Raw genomic sequence first — 24,861 nt, forward strand, 5'->3', positions numbered from 1 at the left:
GCAACACATAGCTTTTCAGGTGGTGGCTGCCCTCAAAACCTCCACTATATATAGGAGGAAGGGGTGGGGGAGGCGCCCTAGGGTTTCTCCTAGGGCCTTTGGCCATCGACCAAGGAGGTGGAGTCCATCTCCTACAAGGCGGTGGGCGTGTGGAGGAGTCCTACTCCAACAAGGACTCCTCCACCTCCACATTTTCTCCTCTTGGGCGCATGGGCCCCTTATGGGGTCGGATGCCGAGCCCACCAGGGGGCTGGTGCACCATCTCTTCGGCCCATGTGCCCCCCGGGTGGGTGGGCCCCTCCCGTGGACCCCCGGAACCCATTCGTCACTTCCGGTACACTACCGGAAGTGTCCGAAACCTTTCCGAAACCCAAATACCACTTTCCTATATATAAATCTTTACCTCCGGGCCATTCTAGAACTTCTCATGGCATCCAGGATCTCGTATGGGACTCCAAACAACCTTCGGTAACCAACACACATAACTCAATAATACCGAAACATCACCGGACCTTAAGTGTGCAGACCCTACGGGTTTGAGAACTATGTAGACATGACCGGGACACTCTTGTAAATGACCAATAGTGGGACCTGGATGATCATATTGGGTCCTACATATTCTATGAAGATCTTTATCGGTTGAACCTCCATGTCAAGGATCCAGTTAATCCCGTATGTTGTTCCCTTTGTCCATCGATATGTTACTTGCCCGAGATTCGATCGTCGGTATCTGGATACCTAGTTCAATATCATTACCGGCAAGTCTTTTTACTCGTTCTGTAATACAAGATCACGTGACTAACTCCTTAGCCACATTGCTTGCAAGCTTATTGTGATGTTGTATTACCGAGTGGGCCCTAGAGATACCACTCCGTCATACGGAGTGACAAATCCCACTCTCAATCCACACCAACCCAACAAACACCCTTGGAGATACCTGTAGAGCACCTTTATAGCCACCAAGTTATGTTGTGACGTTTGATACACACAAGACATTCTTCCAGTGTCCGGGAGTTGCATGATCTCATGGTCATAGGAACGGATACTTGACATGTAGAAAACAATAGCAATCAACTGACACGATCATATGCTACATTCATAGTTTGGATCTTGTCCATCACATCATTCTCCTAATGATGTGATCCCGTTATCAAATTACAACTCATATCTATGGTCAGGAAACCTTGACCATCTTTGATCAACGAGCTAGTCCTTTAGAGTCTCACTCAAGACAGTGTGTTGTGTATGTATTTGTACATGCATTTGAGTTTGCAATCAATATAATTCTAGTATGGATAATAAACGATTATTATGAACAAGGAAATATAATAATAACTATTTTATTATTGTCTCTAGCGCATACTTCCAACACATAGTCACGTCGGCAAGTGTCCACGGACACGACCGAGCGCGTCCGCGGGCGTTTGAGGAGCCAGATTTGCAAGATCCGGCTGTAGATGCTCTTATGTCAACTCCCATGCGTCTCATGTGATGATGCCTCATTCCTCCCCTCTCTTTCTTTCAGAATTCACACCGACAGTTGGCGTCCAGAGTGGGGTTTTGCACATCTCTCGATCGATGGCGCAGGTGGTTTGTTTGTCTTCAACGACCTTTAGCACGGGGCTGGTCATAGGAAAGCCGATCTTCTTCGATCGGCCGGTTTTGTCGCCGACAATTCAAAATAATTGTACGTTAGCCTCTGTCTCTCGTGGGGCGGGTTTGAATTTGGATGATGCCATGCCTCACAACATGCGAAGCAGCCGCACGCCGTACAACAGATGGACGATGCACGCACAAATTACGTATCCGGACAACCCACTTCGGTCATTTGTGGGTGATTTGAGGGTTGGCCTTGAAGCAGTCGGCCCAAATTGAACACTTGTCGATACGGGAGACGCAGTCATGCAGCCGTGCTTGCTTCGACGGGGGAGGGTGGGGGGGGGGGGGGGGCGGTGGTACAGTTGCCTTCCTCCTGGTCGTCACACAAGATCTTGCACGACGGCGCCCCGCCATGACCACGGGCTTCACGATCGCGCATGGATACTGCCATCGCTCAGTCGAAAAACTCCGAAATCTCTTGTCAGTGGTATAAAAGGGGGTGGAGGATAAAATGACGTACGGGAACCCTAAATCGCCTTCCCTCATGTAGATATAAGGCCACGCTTGGACGCGGCGTAAATCAAAATACGGATGTCCCAAGCCACAAAATATAACGTATCTGTGCAAGCCACAAAATGGTAAAAAACGCTATATCCGTCGGAATTACATTATGCAGGCCGACGAGTTTACGAGAGAATTCTCCGCGACAGCGACCAAGCAACCGTCTTCCTGCAACTCGTGCAGGCCAGGCACGGCTTCGGACTGGAACCAAAAACGTGTGAGGTGAGGTGAGGTGGCCGCGGTATATTCCACGGAAAACGTAGAGCGCACCAGGCGCCAAAAGGCATCCTCCGCCACCACACCTTCCCCGCCTTTGTCCCTTTCCCACCGCCCCAAACCCCCGACCGGCGACGAGCCTTATCCCGCACCCTACATAAACGCTGCCGCCCCCCTCCTCCCTCCCGTTCCCATCCGCCTCGCCGCTCCGTCCATCTCCTCCGCCCCCGCCCCCGCCCCCCCGGTAAGTCTCCTCTCCTCGCCGCTCTCCGTTAGTTTTCTCTTGCGCCGGCGCGGTTCCTCTTGCTCGGAGTTCGCGCCCTGCCCCTAGGAACCCGCGCGGCAAGGGTTGGGGCGGGGCGGGGCGGGGCGGGGATTAGCCCTCGCTCGAATCGGGGAGTTTCGTCAGGGCCTATTGCAGTACAGTAGTGCTTTAGAGGCGCTGGGAATTCCCGATCGGCTGGGGAACTAGGCTTTTCGCTGGATGCTCTGCCTGCTTGCTCGCTCGACTATCATTACTTCATCTACTTACCGTGCGGCCATGTCCTCATCCGCCCGCCCATTTCATGCCTTTTGCTACAGAAAATTCCAACGGGCCACGACCGCATGGAAACACACCGGCTACTGTTAGAAATAGAGATGCTCTCTATTACTAATGAGCTCATCATACTTCTACTGCAAAAAAAATAATTAATGGCTTATGCGAACCTATCATATATGTACTTGATATACTATGCCCATTTCCTCGGATTGAAAGGCCGCTCCACTTTGAGTGGAATCATATGTATGCCGCGTCGGTTATGGCAGTCCAGATCAACTGACCTGTGACGCAACCTGCTGTCTTTTGATAACTCTTTGCGAGCTGTGAGCTTAACCGCCCTTCTTCATCATGCAGTTTCCTCCTGCGCAATCAGGGTTGACAAGAATCTATCAGTAGTTACTTCGCTATGGACACCGGCTGTCTATCATCTATGAACATAGCTGGAGCTAAGCAAGCGGGCTCTTTTGCCGGACAACTTCATACGCAGAGGTGCTTCACAAGTAGCAGTGTCCAAGCACTGAAAACTAGCCATCGTACGACCTCCCTTGGCTTAAGGAATAAAGGAAAAGGATCACGCCGTGGGCTTCGTGCTCTGCAGGTTAAGATTTTGCCTCTGTTTCTATTTTCGGAAAAGCTTATTCGTTGTTTTGTCTCCCCACGGCATAGCATTTCTTTTGAAATAATTGCTTGCCTTCTTTGCAGGTTGTTTGCCAAGATTTTCCAAGGCCTCCACTTGAAAACACAGTTAACTATTTGGAAGCTGGCCAGCTTTCTTCATCGTTTAGAGGCAGTGAACGCCCCAGTAAACCATTACAGGTCGTGATTGCTGGTGCAGGTCTGAAGTCCGATGTAACTCCAAAATTAAAACATGTATAATTTTTCGCACAACAGATACCCTTGAGAGAGTCATGATTGCCTCTTAGCATTACTAGTTTCTGGTGTTAATTTTGCAGGACTGGCTGGTCTATCAACTGCAAAATACCTGGCAGATGCTGGCCATAAACCCATAGTGCTTGAGGCAAGAGATGTCTTGGGCGGAAAGGTCTGATTGTCACCTACATGCTTGCTTATCTCATCTCTAAAATTGTGCTCGTTATGTGATCTTAATTTTCATTTGTTGTCTTCAGCCTAAGTAGCTCACATTCACTGTAATCGTTGTTGTTTCTTATTGTTCCTATTGTTGTATGCCTTGAACAGTTAGCTGCTTGGAAGGATGAAGATGGTGATTGGTATGAGACTGGCCTTCATATTTTTTGTAAGCTCTGCTTCTGGTTCTTTGTGGTTCTCTTTCTGCTTCTGTGTGTTATCTAGGCTACTTCCATTACCACTGTATAGGTAGATGTTTCAGAAAAATATGATAAAACACCGTGAGTGAAGTACAAACTGATCTCCGAGGAGTCATGTTCAGGTTCTGAAATTGCAAAAAAGAAGGATAATGTTTCATTCTGTCAACTTTTAATGTTGTTTGAATTTCTACTAGATGGGCCTTACTTTTTTAAAATATTTTTTTACTATAAACAGTAGGGTAAAATCCCACTGCAGTTTTTACTAATAAAGAGTTCAAGGACGAAGCAAGTACAACAGGGCTTGAGATAAACCCTAAAAGGAAGGAAAAAGGAAGAAGAAGAACAGGGAAACAAGGCAGGGGAACTAACTATACAAGAAAAAATGAAATAAAAAAGGAAATACATGGCGCTTATCAAGAAAGGAATTCTTGCGGAAGTAAAGATGGGTCCCATACTCGTTTAAGCCTGGAAGTTTGCAGATCAATATCACATACAACAGCTTAGATTTTAATGTTCCATACGTCCCGGTTTGCCTGGTTGAATAGTGTCTTTTTATCTATATCTACCAGCCTTCTCTTCCCTTTCTGTAGCATGTGTAAGATACTTTTCATTCTGTGCATATATGTAACCATATGCTTTTTTTCTTTTCAGTTGGAGCTTATCCCAATGTACAGAATTTGTTTGCTGAGCTTGGTATTAGTGATCGCTTGCAATGGAAGGAACACTCCATGATATTTGCCATGCCAAACAAACCAGGGGAATACAGCCGTTTTGATTTCCCGGAGACTTTACCGGCGCCCTTGAATGGTAAGGTTATACAAAGCCCTGGTCAAGAGAATAAAGAATGCCAAGAGAACCCAGAAATGCATCCTAGTGTTAGTTCTTGAAGTGCTAATATATGAATCAAATAGTGGGTATATTAGTAAATACAAACAACTTTGATCATGGCTGTTGAGCTACTCTGCAAATCAATGTCAGGTTATCATTGACCATGCATGCATTTAACAGGAGTGTGGGCCATACTGAAAAACAATGAAATGCTTACTTGGCCGGAGAAGGTGAAGTTTGCTATTGGGCTTCTTCCAGCAATGCTTGGTGGCCAAGCTTACGTTGAAGCTCAAGACGGCTTAACTGTTTCAGAATGGATGGAAAAGCAGGTATGAACTCACTATGTCATTTAGACTCGCCACTGTAGTAAACATATTGCAAGCTCTATGAGGCTATGTTGTAACGAGAAAATATTTTGTTTGCTAGTAATACATTGCTGCCTTTTATTGTCATATTCTTTGGTCCATAAATGCTCAAGCTTCCATCTTTCATCTTCAACCACGCCCTTTAGCATGCAAATTAAGGCTTAAACAATGCTTATAGTTTTATGAATCTTTCAAGTTAAATCCCAAGTGAGCAAACAAAGAGAATTCAGGTTCTTCTTTGTTAATTAATACACAGCAGGTTCACCTTTCTTATTTGTACCAAAATGTTGATAACTGCTATTTTCTTTCTTTTGTTGTTCTCGGTAATTGAGTCAATACAGATTCTGATACAGTTATTTAATCAGCACAGGGTGTTCCTGATCGAGTCAACGATGAGGTTTTTATTGCAATGTCCAAGGCACTCAATTTCATAAACCCTGACGAGTTATCCATGCAGTGCATTCTGATTGCTCTAAACCGCTTTCTCCAGGTACAACTTCAGTTTTCTATTCCTCCTGTAGACACAACTGACATATTCTGTCCTTTATTACCTTTAGAAGATGCAAATGTTCATTCACACCATAACGACAACTTGGGGATATTACTTGATGAAAAAACTGTGTAAAAGTGTAGGAGACGCATGGCTCGAAAATGGCATTCTTGGATGGTAATCCTCCTGAAAGGCTATGCATGCCTATTGTTAACCACATTCAGTCTTTGGGTGGTGAGGTCCGGCTGAATTCTCGTATTCAGAAAATTGAACTGAACCCTGACGGAACTGTGAAGCACTTTGCACTTACTGACGGGACTCAAATAACTGGAGATGCATATGTTTGTGCAGCACCAGGTGCTATTTATTTTTAAGAATCATGCTTCCTTTGCACCTATTCAGTTTAATTGACTAGCTTGTGATTCAGTCGATATCTTCAAGCTTCTTGTACCACAAGAGTGGAGAGAGATCTCTTACTTCAAAAGGCTGGATAAGTTAGTGGGAGTTCCTGTCATCAATGTTCATATATGGTAAGTTGATTGAAACATTTGGCTGGAAGTTAATACGTCATTTGTGTGTTTTGATTCTACTTCTACCCATGTGCCCCATGAATTTCTGAAATACGTACCTCTTAGTGTTTCTGTTGATTTGAATATTTCAGGTTTGACAGAAAACTGAAAAACACATACGACCACCTTCTTTTCAGCAGGTGTGTGTTCTGGTCATACTGATCTTATTGTTGACGCCTAATGAATTTGTTGTCTAGTATTCAACTTGGGTGCATTCTTTCCTACTCCATGTTTGAATTCTTGGTTGGTACTACTAAATACCATATGTCCCTTATATCAATCTTGTTTTTTGTTTTGTTTCAGGAGTTCACTTTTAAGCGTCTATGCAGACATGTCTTTAGCATGCAAGGTACTAACCTGACGATTTAGGCTCAGTTTGTAGTTCGCTTCTAAGTGTCGCATCCTGAATTATATTTTACTGACTATGACCAAATGCCCAAAAGTGTATATGCTTATATGTAAAATATATGTATGTGCCACAGAAGGAAGTGAGTATGAAACAATAATGATCGTTGACATTGCCGATTTTAGTTATCTCAGATAGACAAATATTGAAGTGCAGCATCCTTTTGTCATTGCTTACATGTCAGCTGGTTCCTGATTTTACGAATCATCATAGCAATTTTCTTTGCTAATAACCGTCATAGCTTAGGAACAGAGAACCAAGGGCATGAACTCAACCTCATTATTTATCTTTTTTTTTCAACTGTTTATTACAGGAGTACTATGATCCAAACCGTTCGATGTTGGAGTTGGTCTTTGCTCCAGCAGAGGAATGGATTGGACGGAGTGACACGGAAATCATCGAAGCAACTATGCTAGAGCTAGCCAAGTTGTTTCCAGATGAAATTGCTGCTGACCAGAGTAAAGCGAAGATTCTTAAATACCATGTTGTGAAGACACCAAGGCAGGACATTTTGCTAACACCCTTCCTGATAATTAATCAAAAGAAGGCTTGATGTGCTCTTCTTCTCTTACATTGTTTACACTTCTCTGGCCCGCTGTTACAGGTCTGTTTACAAGACCGTCCCGAACTGCGAACCTTGCCGACCTATGCAACGGTCGCCGATCGAAGGGTTCTATCTGGCTGGCGATTACACGAAGCAGAAATACCTGGCTTCCATGGAAGGCGCGGTTCTATCCGGGAAGCTTTGCGCTCAGTCCATAGTGCAGGTACATGATCTCTCTGTGGTTCTGGTTGCTCGTAGATGCGTCAAAACTCGTACACAGCCGTCTTCCTGCATTATTGTACGCCGTTATCCTAGTCTAATGATATCACGTCGCTGCTTGCAGGATTCTAAGATGCTGTCTCGCAGGAGCCAAGAAAGCCTGCAATCCGAAACCCCGGTCGCCTCCCAGTTGTAGATAGTTAGGGCTATTCGATTTTTTGTAGCATTTTCCTATGTCATCGTCACATTGTTGTAGAGTCCACCAGTGAATTGAGCTGGTAACCATGTATTGGAACAAAAAGGGGATTTGTAAAACAAAGAAGACCTTTGCAGAAGGCCAAAAGGCGCAGAAAGGAATCTTAGATATTATTGTTATCATCTTGTCTGCTGCTGGAAACCGAAGCAGTAACCGATTGCTTTTCATGTCCCCTGGAGTAAAACCCAAGGTTTGTGCCAGCAACGGAGAAGGAAGCTTGGACGATACCCTAACGATAAAAGAAAAATCTTGGAGAGAAATCCTAATGATATCTAAGATCTTTTGCCTGCGTGGATATATTGACGTGCTTGGTCAGCTGCGATTTTCAGAAGGGGGTGCACAGGCTGGACCGGGCTCTCAAGATATTCTTTGAGGGTGCCTCTATAATTGTATGTAGCACAACTACTCCCTCGGTTCCTAAATATAAGTTTTTTAGACATTTTATTAAAGGGCTACATACGGAGCAAAATGAATGAATTTATACTTTAAAATATGTCTATATACATCCGTATGTAGTTCTTTTAATGAAATCTTTTAAAAGACTTATATTTAGGAACGGAGGGAGTACTTGCTAGATATTTCCTGTGATATGTATCAACATGAGATTTTTTTTTTGGGACAATATCAACAGGAGATGAATGGCAAGTAGGCCATACATATCTGAGCTGCTAGTAGGCCATATCATTTTATTTTTCCTTTTCGAAAAAGGCGGATCATAGTATCTCATCCTGGCATGGCTTTGCTAGCTGTAGCCTGTATGGGGATTGTCTGGAATGGATGGGCTGTAGCTGAAGCGGATAATAAAAGAACAAAAGCATCAACAGGGCAAAAATAACCTGCAGCTTTGTACCGTCACCAGTCAGCACCGAATCATTTTAACTTTTTAACCCAGAATGCTGCGCTAGGGCAGCTCCAACTCTGTGCATCCAAACACATTGTCCGGACTTCCTCAAAGCTCCTCAAATTTGATTCCGGTTCAGAGGAGATTTACGGTCCGCACTGATCCACGGATATTTGATGTCTTCATTGAATGACAAAAAGTGTCGATGATCCGAATATTTACGAGCATTTTGATGAACCGCGTTGTCCTAAGGCTTCGCTACGTGATTAGTGCAACGTCATGGTAAAAAGAGCATATTAGAGTCGGGCGTTGTCCTAAGGCTTCGCTATGTGATTAGTGCAACGTCATGGTAAAAAGAGCATATTAGAGTCGGGCGCCCGTCAAGACTACGTCTATCACGGTATCCGGTGCACATCCGGACTCGTACAAGATGCTCTCTCGAAAAGGAGGGAAAAGACTAAAAGAGTACATATGGATTATTCTATCATTGTCCTTTTTCTTAACATAGTACTTCCTCTTTTTTGATTTATATGACTTATCTTAATTTTTTGTTTTTTATGATTTAAAAGGTTTATCTCCATTTCATTTTCAGATTCTTAGACGCATTAAATCTTCTCATGCAAAAGTTAATAAGAAACACATCAATGCATGTAATGTTCCTAGTCAGGCTGGTTGTAATGGATAATATTATAAATTAGTATCATGCATATGACACTATTATATGATAGTGTTGGAATTATGCCCTAGAGGCAATAATAAATATAGTTATTATTATAATTCCTGTATCAAGATAATCGTTTATTATCCATGCTATAATTGTATTGAATGAAGATTTATATACATGTGTGGATACATAGACAAAACACTGTCCCTAGCAAGCCTCTAGTTGGCTAGCCAGTTGATCAAAGATAGTCAGTGTCTTCTGATTATGAACAAGGTGTTGTTGCTTGATGACTGGATCACGTCATTAGGAGAATCACGTGATGGACTAGACCCAAACTAATAGACGTAGCATGTTGATCGTGTCATTTTGTTGCTACTGTTTTCTGCGTGTCAAGTAATTTGTTCCTATGACCATGAGATCATATAACTCACTGACACCGGAGGAATACTTTGTGTGTATCAAACGTCGCAACGTAATTGGGTGACTATAAAGATGCTCTACAGGTATCTCCGAAGGTGTTCGTTGAGTTAGTATGGATCGAGACTGGGATTTGTCACTCCGTGTGACGGAGAGGTATCTCGGGGCCCACTCGGTAATACAACATCACACACAAGCCTTGCAAGCAATGTGACTTAGTGTAAGTTGCGGGATCTTGTATTACGAAACGAGTAAAGAGACTTGCCGGTAAACGAGATTGAAATAGGTATGCGGATACTGACGATCGAATCTCGGGCAAGTAACATACCGAAGGACAAAGGGAATGACATACGGGATTATATGAATCCTTGGCACTGAGGTTGAAACGATGAGATCTTCGTAGAATATGTAGGATCCAATATGGGCATCCAGGTCCCGCTATTGGATATTGACCTAGGAGTCTCTTGGGTCATGTCTACATAGTTCTCGAACCCGCAGGGTCTGCACACTTAAGGTTCGACGTTGTTTTATGCGTATTTGAGTTATATGGTTGGTTACCGAATGTTGTTCGGAGTCCCGGATGAGATCACGGACGTCACGAGGGTTTCCGGAATGGTCCGGAAACAAAGATTGATATATAGGATGACCTCATTTGATTACCGGAAGGTTTTCGGAGTTACCGGGAATGTACCGGGAATGACGAATGGGTTCCGGGAGTTCACCAGGGGGGGGGGGGCAACCCACCCCGGAGAAGCCCATAGTCCTTGGGGGTGGCGCACCAGCCCTTAGTGGGCTGGTGGGACAGCCCAAGAAGGCCCTATGCGCCATAGGAAGAAAATCAAAGAGAAAAGAAAGAAAAAAAAAGAGGAGGTGGGAAAAGGGGGAAGGACTCCTCCTTCCAAACCTAGTTGGACTCGGTTTGGAAGGGGAGGGTTCCCCCCTTAGGCTCGGCCGACCCCCTTGGGAGTCCTTGGACCCCAAGGCAAGGCTCCCCTCCTCCCCCTATATATACGGAGGTTTTAGGGCTGATTTGAGACAACTTTGCCACGGCAGCCCGACCACATATCTCCACGGTTTTACCTCTAGATCGCGTTTCTGCGGAGCTCGGGCGGAGCCCTGCCGAGACAAGATCATCACCAACCTCCGGAGCGCCGTCACGCTGCCGGAGAACTCTTCTACCTCTCCGTCTCTCTTGCTGGATCAAGAAGGCCGAGATCATCGTCGAGCTGTACGTGTGCTGAACGCGGAGGTGCCGTCCGTTCGACACTAGATCGTGGGACTGATCGCGGGACGGTTCGCGGGGCGGATCGAGGGACGTGAGGACGTTCCACTACATCAACCGCGTTCACTAACGCTTCTGCTGTACGGTCTACAAGGGTACGCAGATTACACATCCCCTCTCGTAGATGGACATCACCATGATAGGTCTTCGTGCGCGTAGGAAATTTTTTGTTTCCCATGCGACGTTCCCCAACAGATAGTACTCCCTTAATGTATAGTACCTCCTCTGTAAACTAATATACTCCCTCCGTCACGGTTTAGAAGGCACGCTTGGAAAATCTCTTGGACCAAGGTAGTCACCGATTGGTTGTGAGATCTAGCAGGTGTAGATGCTAATGCGCCTAATCAACTAAGAAAAATACTAGTATTAATGTGTGAGCAGCAAATTGGAGGGCGCATGCATGAATAATACTAGTACTAATTAATTGGAGCAATTGCTTTCGCGCCTTAAACTTGGTCTATTTTGGAAACGCACGCAAGTTTAACTGTGCCTTCTAAACCGTGACGGAGGGAGTAAGAGTGTTTAGATCACTACTTTAGTAATTTAAATGCTCTTATATTAGTTTACGGAGGGAGTATTATATATTAGTTTCATAGATCACTTTAATTATTGTCATGCATGACACATATAGTATATTATTTATTGTGATACGGTATCATGATATGATACTCAATCATCTCTTTCTTTATTTAATATCATGCCACCTCATCAAAATTGTGTAGTGACATGCATGATACTACTAGCTATGATCTACTCCATCCGTTCCTAAATATAAGTCTTTCTAGAGATTTCACTAGTGAACTACATACGAATGTATATATACATACTTTAGAATATAGGTTCATCCATTTTGCTCCGTATGTAGACCATTAGTGAAATCTCTTAAAAGGCTTATATTTAGGAACGGAAGGAGTAGTGGCCAACCATGCATGCACTGTAATTAATCCAAATTAATGCATCAATTTAATTTGGATAGTTTTAAAAAGTATGAGATATATTCCTCCACTCATCATATGCGTTGGTTGATGAGATTTCAGATTCGAACCGAGTAAATCAGGAAGGAGGGAGTACAAGCACAGATGCATGTATACACGCACATACACTCAACCTTAAAAACGCAACACGCACACATTGTACTTATATAAGCACCTTCTACTGAGAGAGGCATTTTGGTGGCCGAGGTACTGGAGGCCGGAATCTCTGCCGTGTAGTATAGCAATGCGATGTGTGCTGCCTTGTTTTCGCGTGTTTATACGTTGGCTAATACGTAAAACGCAATACAGTGGAGCCATGGGCTGCAGTGCTATGATTGTACGAGGGCCTCGGGTACACATCATTTATGCATGCACGGCATGTGCCCGCTGGGGCTGTTCTGAAGATCGCACATGCATGCGTGTCGCGAACTGACTGGGATGTTGAAATTTGATTTCATGGGCAGATAGCTGAACTTTCAGGCAGTGATTAGTTCTCGTGTGACCATTCATCCCCTTCTCCCTGGTAGCTGGGCGACCGATGATTCGTCATGGATGGCATTGAGTTCTTTGAAGAAGCGGAATCAGGGTTAAAAAACTGCCGAAATTCGCAATTTATGTTTCTTATTCTCGTGCTTTTGAACAAAAAATGTGTTTAGCAGGTATTTCCAATCTTATTTTGCTACCAATCTATTTTACTGCTTCAGAGTAGTTTTGAGTAGGGCGACACAGCGAGGAGGGTTCCCGACTCACACGACGTGCTCCTGAGGATACGAGCAATGCCGCTGTCAGAGAGGATGGAGATGCAGAGGGTGGGGCCGTCTCCAATGCAAAGGGCTCCTGCTGGACTCGACATTAATAAACTCTTGCCACTGATGGAAAAGAGGACTATTTTTTGAGCGAGTGATGCTAGCTTGTTTCTACATTTTTGTGGCTAATGACCGCCCCTGGTAGGTTTTATTTTAGGATTCGATGTGATTGAGGATTTTATTTGTATTTGAAATCGAACATCAGACTGAATAATCTGATGTTTGTCACTTGAAAAGAACAGCGCCTGTATATGTGGCTGTATGGATGAATTTTGCAAGCCTATGATTATCTAATCCTTTCTGGAAAATTCCCAGGGTCCTTTGTATTTTATTTTTTCAGCTATTTTCACCTGTTCAACTGCTTTCTATTGGTCTCTAAATTAATTCGCACGTTTTTGTACCCTGCAAATGGACACCCGTCGTGGCTAAAATAAAAAGAAAATGCACGAATCAGTTTATGGCTGTGCGTTTTCGCATAGGAGCATGGTTAATAGTATAGCCAACTGCTGACTATAAGCCATCTTATAGCCCATCTTATAGCTAGCTTGTACAATAGTTAGCTATAGAAGAGTACTACTTTATCATATATGACTCACCTTTCATTCTCACAAAGCATCTAGGAGCATGTGCTAGAGCTGGCTCTTCATGAAAAGCCCGCTTCCCTTCTCTCTCCTCTTCTCTCTCATCCAACTCAGCAAAAATATAGTATTTTAATCCTTACAGTCTGCTGACTGTACCTTATTGTACTTGCTCTAACTGAGTCAATACCATGTCGTGCACATGTGTCTATGTCATGTTACAACGTGCGACCGCGCATGTCAACTTTGTCCGCACTGCTGTGCCGACTAGTTTATGTGAGTAGGAAATACGACACTGTGCAACAGCCTGTGCTAAAAATACGGTTGCCTGGCGCTGATCATGACGGGCACACAACAGATGTGCTAACGGCATGCAGGTAGCTCGGTCACCAAAACACATTTCACAAACGAAGTCGTCACTAAGGTGACCTTTGTTTGGGCTATAGATAGTGATTCCTGGATTCTAGCACAGTCAAAATCGGATTTACAAACAAAGAGTCAGATTCTACCTTACCTGTGTAGAATCAGATTTTCCAAAATGCACTAGACATGCCCGGAAGCTGGAATCAGCGACTTTGCTGATTCCCGAGCTGCCACTTACCCCGTCTCAACTTTGGGCCAATTTCTTCCCGTTATACGAGGCAAATGCCACCGCACCCCCAGCCCAACTCCTCCACGGACAGGTCTGGTTCGCTCGATCCCCTCTCTCGCATCACCGCCACCTTCACCGGCCCCGTCGCCACCTTCGTCGGCCCGACCGCCACCTTCGCCAGCCCTGCCGCCACCTTCGTCGGCCCCATCACCGCCACCTGTTGGAAATATGCCCTAGAGGCAATAATAAATTAGTTATTATTATATTTCTTAGTTCATGATAATCGTTTATTATCCATGCTATAATTGTATTGATTGGAAACACAATACTTGTGTGGATACATAGACAAAACACTGTCCCTAGTAAGCCTCTAGTTGACTAGCTCGTTGATCAAAGATGGTCAAGGTTTCCTGGCCATAGGCAAGTGTTGTCACTTGATAACGGGATCACATCATTAGGAGAATCATGTGATGGACTAGACCCAAACTAATAGACGTAGCATGTTGATCGTGTCATTTTGTTGCTACTGTTTTCTGCGTGTCAAGTATTTGTTCCTATGACCATGAGATCATATAACTCACGGACACCGGAGGAATGCTTTGTGTGTATCAAACGTCGCAACGTAACTGGGTGACTATAAAGATGCTCTACAGGTATCTCCGAAGGTGTTCGTTGAGTTAGTATGGATCGAGACTCGGATTTGTCACTCCGTGTGACGGAGAGGTATCTCGGGGCACACTCGGTAATACAACATCACACACAAGCCTTGCAAGCAATGTGACTTAGTGTAAGTTACGGAATCTTGTATTATGGAACGAGTAAAGAGACTTGCCGGTAAACGAGATTGGAATAGGTATGCAGATACTGACGATCGAATCTCGGGCAAGTAACATACCGAAGGACAAAGGGAATGATATACGGGATTATATGAATCCTTGGCACTGAGGTTCAAACGATAAGATCTTCGTAGAATATGTAGGATCCAATATGGGCATCCAGGTCCCGCTATTGGATATTGACCGAGGAGTCTCTCGGATCATGTCTACATAGTTCTCGAACCCGCAGGGTTTGCACACTTAAGGTTCGACGTTGTTTTATGCGTATTTGAGTTATATGGTTGGTTACCGAATGTTGTTCGGAGTCCCGGATGAGATCACAGACGTCACGAGGGTTTTGGGAATGGTCCGGAAACGAAGATTGATATATAGGATGACCTCATTTGATTACCGGAAGGTTTTCGGAGTTACCGGGAATGTACCGGGAATGACGAATGGGTTCCGGGAGTTCACCGGGGGGGGGGGGGGGGGGGGCAACCCACCCCGGGGAAGCCCATAGGCCATAAGGGTGGCGCACCAGCCCTTAGTGGGCTGGTGGGACAGCCCAAAAGGGCCCTATGCGCCATACAAAGGAAAATCAAAGAGAAAGAAAAAAAAGGGAGGTGGGAAGGAAGGGAAGGACTCCCACCCACCAAACCAAGTCCAACTCGGTTTGGGGGGGGGGGGGAGCCTTCCCCCCTTGGATTCGGCCGACCCCCTTGGGGCTCCTTGAGCCCCAAGGCAAGGTCCCCTCCCTCCCACCTATATATACGGAGGTATTGGGGCTGATTTGAGACAACTTTTCCACGGCAGCCCGACCACATACCTCCACGATTTTTCCTCTAGATCGCGTTTCTGCGGAGCTCGGGCGGAGCCCTGCTGAGACAAGGTCATCACCAACCTTCGGAGCGCCGTCACGCTGCCGGAGAACTCTTCTACCTCTCCGTCTCTCTTGCTGGATCAAGAAGGCCGAGATCATCGTCGAGCTATACGTGTGCTGAACGCGGAGGTGCCGTCCGTTCGGTACTAGATCGTGGGACTGATCGCGGGATTGTTCGCGGGGCGGATCGAGGGACGTGAGGACGTTCCACTACATCAACCACGTTCACTAACGCTTCTGCTGTACGATCTACAAGGGTACGTAGATCACTCATCCCCTCTCGTAGATGGACATCTCCATGATAGGTCTTCGTGCGCGTAGGAAATTTTTTGTTTCCCATGCGACGTTCCCCAACAGTGGCATCATGAGCTAGGTTCATGCGTAGATGTCTTCTCAAGTAGAACACAAAAGTTTTTGTGGGCGGTGATGCGCGTTTTGATGCCCTCCTTAGTCTTTTCTTGATTCCGCGGTATTGTTGGATCGAAGCGGCTCGGACCGACATTACTCGTACGCTTACGAGAGACTGGTTTCATCGCTACGAGTAACTCAGTTGCTCAAAGATGACTGGCTGGTGTTAGTTTCTCCAACTTTAGTCGAATCGGAATTGACCGAGGAGGTCCTTGGATGAGGTTAAATAGCAACTCATATATCTCCGTTGTGGTGTTTGCGTAAGTAAGATGCGATCCTACTAGATACCCATGGTCACCACGTAAAACTTGCAACAACAAAATTAGAGGACGTCTAACTTGTTTTTGCAGGGTATGCTTGTGATGTGATATGGCCAACGATGTGATGTGATATATTGGATGTATGAGATGATCATGTTGTAATAGTTAATATCGACTTGCACGTCGATGGTACGGCAACCGACAGGAGCCATAGGGTTGTCTTTATAACTAACGTTTGTGCTTGTAGATGCGTTTACTATTTTGCTAGGATGTAGCTTTAGTAGTAATAGCATGAGTAGCACGACAACCCCGATGGCGACACGTTGATGGAGATCATGATGATGGAGATCATGGTGTGACGCTGGTGACAAGAAGATCGTGCCGGTGCTTTGGTGATGGAGATCAAGAAGCACGTGATGATGGCCATACCATGTCACTTATGAATTGCATGTGATGTTAATCCTTTTATGCACCTTATTTTGCTTAGAACGACGGTAGCATTATGAGGTGATCTCTCACTAAAAGTTCAAGACAAAATTGTGTTCTCCCCGACTGTGCACCGTTGCTACAGTTCGTCGTTTCGAGACACCACGTGATGATCGGGTGTGATAGACTCAACGTTCACATACAACGGGTGCAAAACAGTTGCGCACGCGGAACACTCGGGTTAAGCTTGACGAGCCTAGCATGTGCAGACATGGCCTCAGAACACATGAGACCGAAAGGTCGAGCATGAATCGTATAGTTGATATGATTAGCATAGAGATGCTTACCACTGAAACTATTCTCGACTCACGTGATGATCGGACTTGAGATAGTGGATTTGGATCATGTACCACTCAAATGACTGGAGAGATGTACTTTTTGAGTGGGAGTTCTTAAGTAATATGATTAATTGAACTAATTGTCATGAACATAGTCTAATGGTCTTTGCGAATTACGATGTAGCTTGCGCTATAGCTCTACTGTTTTTATATGTTCCTAGAGAAAATTTAGTTGAAAATTGATAGTAGAAAACTTTGCAGACTGAGTCTGTAAAAACGAGGATTGTCCTCGTTGCTACGTAGAAGGCTTATGTCCTTAATGCACCACTCGGTGTGCTGCACCTCGGGCGTCGTCTGTGGATGCTATGAACATCCGACATACACGTTTCTGATGACTACACGATAGTTCAGTGCAAAATACTTAATGGCTTAGAAGCAAGGCGCCGAAAACTTTGTAAAACGTCACGGAACATAAGTGATGTTCTAAAGAGATGAAATTGTGATTTCATGCTTGTGCCCTTGTTAAGAGGTAAGAGACCTCCAACAAGATTCTTTGTCCACAAAGTAAAGGAGAAAAGCTCAATCGTTGAGCATGTGCTCAGATTGTCTGAGTACGACAATCACTTGAATCAAGTGGGAGTTAATCTTCCAGATGAGATAGTGATGGTTCTCCAAAGTCACTGCCACCAAGCTGTGAGAGCTTCGTGATGAACTATAACATATCAAGGATAGATACAATGATCCTTGAGCGATTCGCGATGTTTGACACTGCGAAAGTAGAAATCAAGAAGGAGTGTCAATAGTTGATGGTTTGTAAAACCACTAAGTTTCAAGAAAGGCAAGGGCTAGAAGGGATACTTCGTGAAACGGCAAAACAGTTGCTGCACTAATGAAGAGACCCAAGATTAAACCCAAACCCGAGACTAAGTGCTTCTGTAATGAGGGGAACAGTCACTGAGGCGGAGCAACTCTAGATACTTGGTAGATAAGAAGGCTGGCGAAAGTCGAAAGAAGTGTATTTGATATACATGATGTTGATGTGTACTTTACTAGTACTCTTAGTAGCATGAGGGTATTGGATACCGGTTCGGTTGCTAAGTGATTAGTAACACGAAATGAAAGCTACGGCATAAACGGAGAGTAGCTAAAGGCGAGGTGACGATACGTGTTGGAAGTGTTTCCAAGGTTGATATGATCAAACGTCGCACGCTCCCTCTACCATCAGGATTGGTGTTAAACCTAAATAATTGTTATTTGGTGCTTGCGTTAAGCATGAACATGATTGGATCGTGTTTATTGCAATACGATTATTCATTTAAGGAGAATAATGGTTACTCTATTTTCTTGAATATTCACCTTCAATGGTTTATTGAATCTCGATCGTAGTGTTACACATGTTCATGATATTGGTGCCAAAAGATACGAGTTAATGATGATAGTACCACTTACTTGTGGCACTGCCGCTTGAGTCATGTTAGTATAAATTGCATGAAGAGGCTCCATGCTGATGGATCTTTGTACTCACCTGATTTCGAATCACTAGTGACATGCAAATCATACCACATGAGCAAGGCCTTGTTTTCATTGAGATGAAATAAGATAGTAACTTGTTGGAAGTGATACATTTTGATGTATGCAGTCCAATGGGTGCTGAGGCACGTAGTGGATATCATTATGTTCTTACTTCACTGACGATTTGAGTAGATACAGGAGTATTTACTTAATGAATCACAAGTCTGAAATGTTGAAAAGTTCAATTCCGTTTTAGAGTGAAGTTCGTCGTAACAAGAGGATAAACTGTCTACGATATGATCATGGAAATGAATATCTGAGTTACGAGTTTTGGTACGGAGTTAAGACAATGTGGAAATTGTTTCGCAGTTCATGCCACCTGGAACATCATAGTGTGATGATGTGTATGAACGTCATAGCCACGCACTATTTGGTATGGTGCATACTATGATGTCTCTTATCGAATTACCACTATCGTTTATGGGTTATGCATTAGAGACAACCGCACTCACTTTAAATAGGGCACCGCGTATTTCTGTTGAGATGACACAGTATAGACTGAGGTTTAGAGAAATCTAAACTGTCGTTTCTTGAAAGTTTGGGGCTTCGACACTTATGTGAAAAAGTTTCAGTCTGATAAGCTCGAACCCAAAGTGGATAAATTCATCTTCATAGGATATCCAAAACAGTTTGGTACATCTCCTATCTCAGATCCGAAAGCAAAGTGTTTGTTTCTAGAAACGGATCCTTTCTCGAGGAAAGGTTTCTCTCGAAAGAATTGAGTGGGAGGGTAGTAGAACTTGATGAGGTTATTGAACCATCACTTCAACCAGTGTGTAGCAGGGCGCAGGAAGTTGTTCCTGTGGCACCTGCACCAATTGAAGTGGAAGCTGATGATGGTGATCATCAAGCATCGGATCAAGTTACTACAAGCCTCGTAGGTTGACAAGGTCGCATACTACTACAGAGTGGTACGGTAACCCTGTCTTGGAGGTCATGTTGTTGAGCAACAGTGAACCTACGAGTTATGGAGAAAGCAATGGTGGGCCCAGATTCCGACAAATGGCTCGAAGCCATGAAATCCGAGAGAGGATCCATGTATGAAAACAAAGTGTAGACTTTGAAAGAACTACTTTGTTGGAGCATATATCTCCATATGTGGTTTTGGTACTTGATGACAATTCCTATGGACTAATGGTTGCCTTAAGTTACATTTATAGGCTTTGCCCATAGGCACTTCTTGAAGTCCATCTGTTGGGTTCAAGGAGTTTATATGATGACCAAGATGGTATTCAAGGTATTATCCAAAGAATGGTCATAGAGACACATGGTTGATCAAGATCTCAGACAAAGAGTAAATCAAGATGATCAACACACAAAGCGTACAAGATGTACCGAGAGGGATCAAGTGATCCCATGGTATGGATTTGTCCATAGGTACTTCTTGAAGTCCATCTGTTGGGTTCAAGGAGTTTATATGATAACCAAGATGGTATTCAAGGTATTATCCAAAGAATGGTCATAGAGACACATGGTTGATCAAGGTCTCAGACAAAGAGTAAATCAAGATGATCAACACACAAAGCGTACAAGATGTACCGAGAGGGATCAAGTGATCCCATGGTATGGTAAGCATTGTCCATTACGTGTTTGTGTACTAACCCATGGTCTTCGTGAGAGTTCTATGTGGGGGTTAGGTGTGTCTACATGGGCTTGCGTCAAAGGGAAGATCTCATACAACCCATGGAGTATGACGTCAAGTTGTGATCATCATTAATGGTTGATCAAGATCTCAGACAAAGAGTAAATCAAGATGATCAACACACAAAGCGTACAAGATGTACCGAGAGGGATCAAGTGATCCCATGGTATGGTAAGCATTGTCCATTACGTATTTGTGTACTAACCCATGGTCTTCGTGAGAGTTCTATGTGGGGGTTAGGTGTGTTTCCATGGGCTTGCGTCAAAGGGAAGATCTCATACAACCCATGGAGTATGACGTCAAGTTGTGATCGTCATCAAGATTGCGGTGTGCAAGTTCAAGTGGATCAGCACGAAGATAGCATGCTTGAAGCTTGCCGTCCATTATGGTGGCAATGGACTTGTGAAGATATGTTGAAGAGTGGCTCACCCATAGTGAGTATGGGGGAGCAATCAACTAGTCTTCATCAAGCCAACACAATCAAGAAAGGTGGTCCATCTTGAGGAAGCCAAGATCATCATCATCTAGCTCAAGAGGACGAGGTGCAAGGTATAGGTTTGCCCTTGATAGGTTTTTTGTTTAGGATAGTTGATGTACTATCAAGGGGGGGCTCTCAAGTGAGTAGCTTGATCGTATCGTTCATTGAGAGCTCAAACCATTTGCATCCTTGCATCATACTTCTTGGTTCTTATTTGGTGTTTCTCTTTGTGAGTTTTAGAGCTTATGGTCATCTTCATGACAAGCTCGAGTTCATCGAAAACGGAGTCCATATGCAACTACTATGATGTTTTCGATGTTGGAGTTTTTGCCGGTTCTTCATTCTTAGAGGACTCACATCTTTATATCATTGGCATTTTCATAACTGCATGGTCTTAAGATTTCCCTTGTCGTCCTGAATCCAACAAGCTTGGGTTTGCTCGATTCGGAGCTCGTATGCGAAAGTTATGGCTGTTTCAGTGGCGAGCGGTAGTACCGCTGGACCTAGCGGTAGTACCGCTGGCCCAAGCGGTAGTATCGCCCCTGGTCAGCGGTAGTACTGCTCCAGGAGCTTAGTACCGCCTGCCTAGCGGTTGTTCGTGGACAGACCTTTTTGCGAAGACTTTCTTGGCGGTGGTAGTGCTGTTGCACTACCAGGGGCCCAGCGGTAGTACCGCTGGGGCCAGCGGTAGTACCGCTGGAGTGCCAGCGGTAGCACCGCTGCAGCCCACGGTAGTACCGCTAGCTGGAGGTAGTACCGCTGGAGTGCCAGCGGTAGTACCGCTGCAGCCAGCGGTAGTACCGCTGGAGCTCGGGCAGAAAGTGGGGGTAACGGTCTGATTCCTTCCCCCACTATATAAAGGGGGTCTTCTTCCCCCTTGATCTGATTCATCTGTTGAGCTCTTGTTCTACCTCCATTGTTGACATTCTTAGATCTTGCTTACTCTCAATCCCTCCAATGATTCTTGCTTGTTCTTGAGGGAAAAGAGAGAGGAGATCTAGATCCACATCTCCACCAATCACTTTCTCCTCTATGTGAGGGGAACCCCTTGGATCTTGATCTTGGAGTTCTTTGTGAGCTTCTTGTTCTTCCTCTCATATTTCTCCATAGCTTTTGTTGTTGTGGAGGGATTTGAGTGCGAGGGACTTGACCACTTCGTGTGTTCTTGCCATTGCATGAGTTGCATCGGTTTGAGTTCTCCACGGCGATACGTGGAAGTGAGAAGTTGAGAAGCTTACTACCTTTGGTACTTAGTACCCTTGATATTGTTCTTCGTGGATGCTTTGGCGTCCTAGAAGCTTGGTGGTGTCTCGGAGCTCAATCATTGTGGTGTGAAGCTCCGGAAGCGTCGGGGTCTCCAATTAGGTTGTGGAGATTGCCCCGAGCAATTTGTACGGGTACCGGTAACCGCCCCCAAGGGTTGCCACGTGTACGGGTTCGGTGACCGCCCCCAAGGGTTGCCATTTGTACGGGTTCGGTGACCGTTCTCAAGGGTCCCTTAGTGGAATCACGACATCTTGCATTGTGCGAGGGCGTGAGGAGATTACGGTGGCCTTAGTGGCATCTTGGGGAGCATTATGCCTCCACACCGCTCTAACGGAGATTAGCATCCGCAAGGGTGTGAACTTCGGGATACATCATCGTCTCCCCGTGCCTCGGTTATCTCTTACCCGAACCCTTTACTTATGCACTTTACTTTGTGATAGACATATTGTTTATTGTAATATATCTTGCTATCACTTAGTTTTTTATCTTGCTTAGCATAAGTTGTTGGTGCACATAGGTGAGCCTAGTTGTTTGTAGGTTTTGTGCTTGACATATTAAACGTTAGTTTTATTCCGCATTTGTTCAAGCCTAAACCTTAACTATTTTAAAGCGCCTATTCACCCCCCCTCTAGGCGACATCCACGTCCTTTTCATACTTGATGGTCATAAGACTATTGAGTAAAGATGGATCTTTAAAAGAAGACAGACGATGATGGTGATAAGTCACTATTAAGAAAAGCTCGACTTGTCGCAAAGATGTTTTCGACAAGATCAAATAGTTGACTATGATGAGACTTTCTCACTCGTAGCGATGCTAAAGGTCTGTTAGAATTATGTTAGTTGTTGATGCATTATTTATGAAATATTGCACGTAGGATGTCAAAACATTGTTTTCTCGACGGTTTCCTTGAGCAAACATTGTATGTGATACAACCAGAAGGTTTTGTCGATCCTAAAGATACTAGCAAGTATCCAAACTCCAGTGATCCTTCAATGGATTGGTGCAAGCATCTCGGAGTTGGAATATACACTTTGATGAGATGATCAAAGATTTTTGGTTTGTACAAGGTTTATGAGAAACTTGTATTTCCAAAGAAGTGAGTGGGAGCACTATAGAATTTCTGATAAGTATATGTGGTTGACATATTGTGGATCAGAAGTAATGTAGAATTTCTGTAAAACATACAAGGTTGTTTGAAAGGAGTTTTCAAAGGAATACCTGGATTGAGCTACTTGAACGTTGAGCATCAAAGATCTATGGAGATAGATCGAAAGCGCTTAATGGAAGTTTCAACAAGATGCATGCCTTGACAAGTTTTTGAAGGAGTTCAAAATAGATCAGCAAAGAAGGAGTTCTTGGTTGCGTTGTGAGGTGTGAATTTGAGTAAGACTCAAAACCCGACCCCGGCAGAATAAAAGAGAATAGACGAAGGTCGTCTTCTATGCCTTAGCCGTAGAATCTAAAGTATGCCATGCTGTGTACCGCACCTAATGTGTGCCTTGACTCAAAGTATGTTGAGAGGTACAGAGAGTGATCCATGATTGAATCACTAGCAGCGGTCAAAATTTATCCTTAGTAACTAATGGACTAAGGAATTTTTCTCGATTATGGAGGTGGTTAAAGAGTTCGTCGTAAAGGGTTACGTCGATGCAAGCTTTGACACTAATCCGAATAACTATGAGTAGTGAAACGGATTCGTATAGTAGAGTAGATATTTGGAGCATTTCCGAATAGCACGTAGTAGCAGCATCTATAAGATGACATAAATATTTGTAAAGAACGCACGGATCTGAAAGTTTCAGAACCGTTGACTAAAACCTCTCTCACGAGCAAGACGTGATCAGACCCCATAACTATATGGGTGTTGGATTCGTTGGAATCACATGGTGATGTGAACTAGATTATTGACTCTAGTGCAAGTGGGAGACTGTTGGAAATATGCCCTAGAGGCAATAATAAATTAGTTATTATTATATTTCTTAGTTCATGATAATCGTTTATTATCCATGCTATAATTGTATTGATTGGAAACACAATACTTGTGTGGATACATAGACAAAACACTGTCCCTAGTAAGCCTCTAGTTGACTAGCTCGTTGATCAAAGATGGTCAAGGTTTCCTGGCCATAGGCAAGTGTTGTCACTTGATAACGGGATCACATCATTAGGAGAATCATGTGATGGACTAGACCCAAACTAATAAACGTAGCATGTTGATCGTGTCATTTTGTTGCTACTGTTTTCTGCGTGTCAAGTATTTGTTCCTATGACCATGAGATCATATAACTCACGGACACCGGAGGAATGCTTTGTGTGTATCAAACGTCGCAACGTAACTGGGTGACTATAAAGATGCTCTACAGGTATCTCCGAAGGTGTTCGTTGAGTTAGTATGGATCGAGACTCGGATTTGTCACTCCGTGTGACGGAGAGGTATCTCGGGGCCCACTCGGTAATACAACATCACACACAAGCCTTGCAAGCAATGTGACTTAGTGTAAGTTACGGGATCTTGTATTACGGAACGAGTAAAGAGACTTGCCGGTAAACGAGATTGGAATAGGTATGCGGATACTGACGATCGAATCTCGGACAAGTAACATACCGAAGGACAAAGGGAATGATATACGGGATTATATGAATCCTTGGCACTGAGGTTCAAACGATAAGATCTTCGTAGAATATGTAGGATCCAATATGGGCATCTAGGTCCCGCTATTGGATATTGACCGAGGAGTCTC

General features: G+C 44.2%; 1 protein-coding gene across 1 annotated transcript; it reads left to right on the forward strand.

Moving 5' to 3' along the window:
- Nucleotides 1-2,453: 2,453 nt before the first annotated feature.
- LOC123449634 (15-cis-phytoene desaturase, chloroplastic/chromoplastic) lies at nt 2,454-7,999 on the forward strand. The gene is made up of 16 exons (XM_045126917.1): nt 2,454-2,613; nt 3,271-3,434; nt 3,465-3,515; nt 3,620-3,752; nt 3,871-3,959; nt 4,115-4,172; nt 4,855-5,010; nt 5,212-5,360; nt 5,767-5,886; nt 6,030-6,243; nt 6,314-6,416; nt 6,548-6,595; nt 6,759-6,804; nt 7,175-7,362; nt 7,466-7,628; nt 7,749-7,999. Exons 2-16 carry the CDS (start codon nt 3,324-3,326, stop codon nt 7,818-7,820), a joined length of 1,701 nt encoding a protein of 566 aa, XP_044982852.1. The 5' UTR covers nt 2,454-2,613; nt 3,271-3,323; the 3' UTR covers nt 7,821-7,999.
- The last annotated feature ends 16,862 nt before the right edge of the window (nt 8,000-24,861 follow it).

Source organism: Hordeum vulgare, chromosome 4H, assembly GCF_904849725.1.
Source record: "Hordeum vulgare subsp. vulgare chromosome 4H, MorexV3_pseudomolecules_assembly, whole genome shotgun sequence".
NCBI lineage: Eukaryota > Viridiplantae > Streptophyta > Magnoliopsida > Poales > Poaceae > Hordeum > Hordeum vulgare.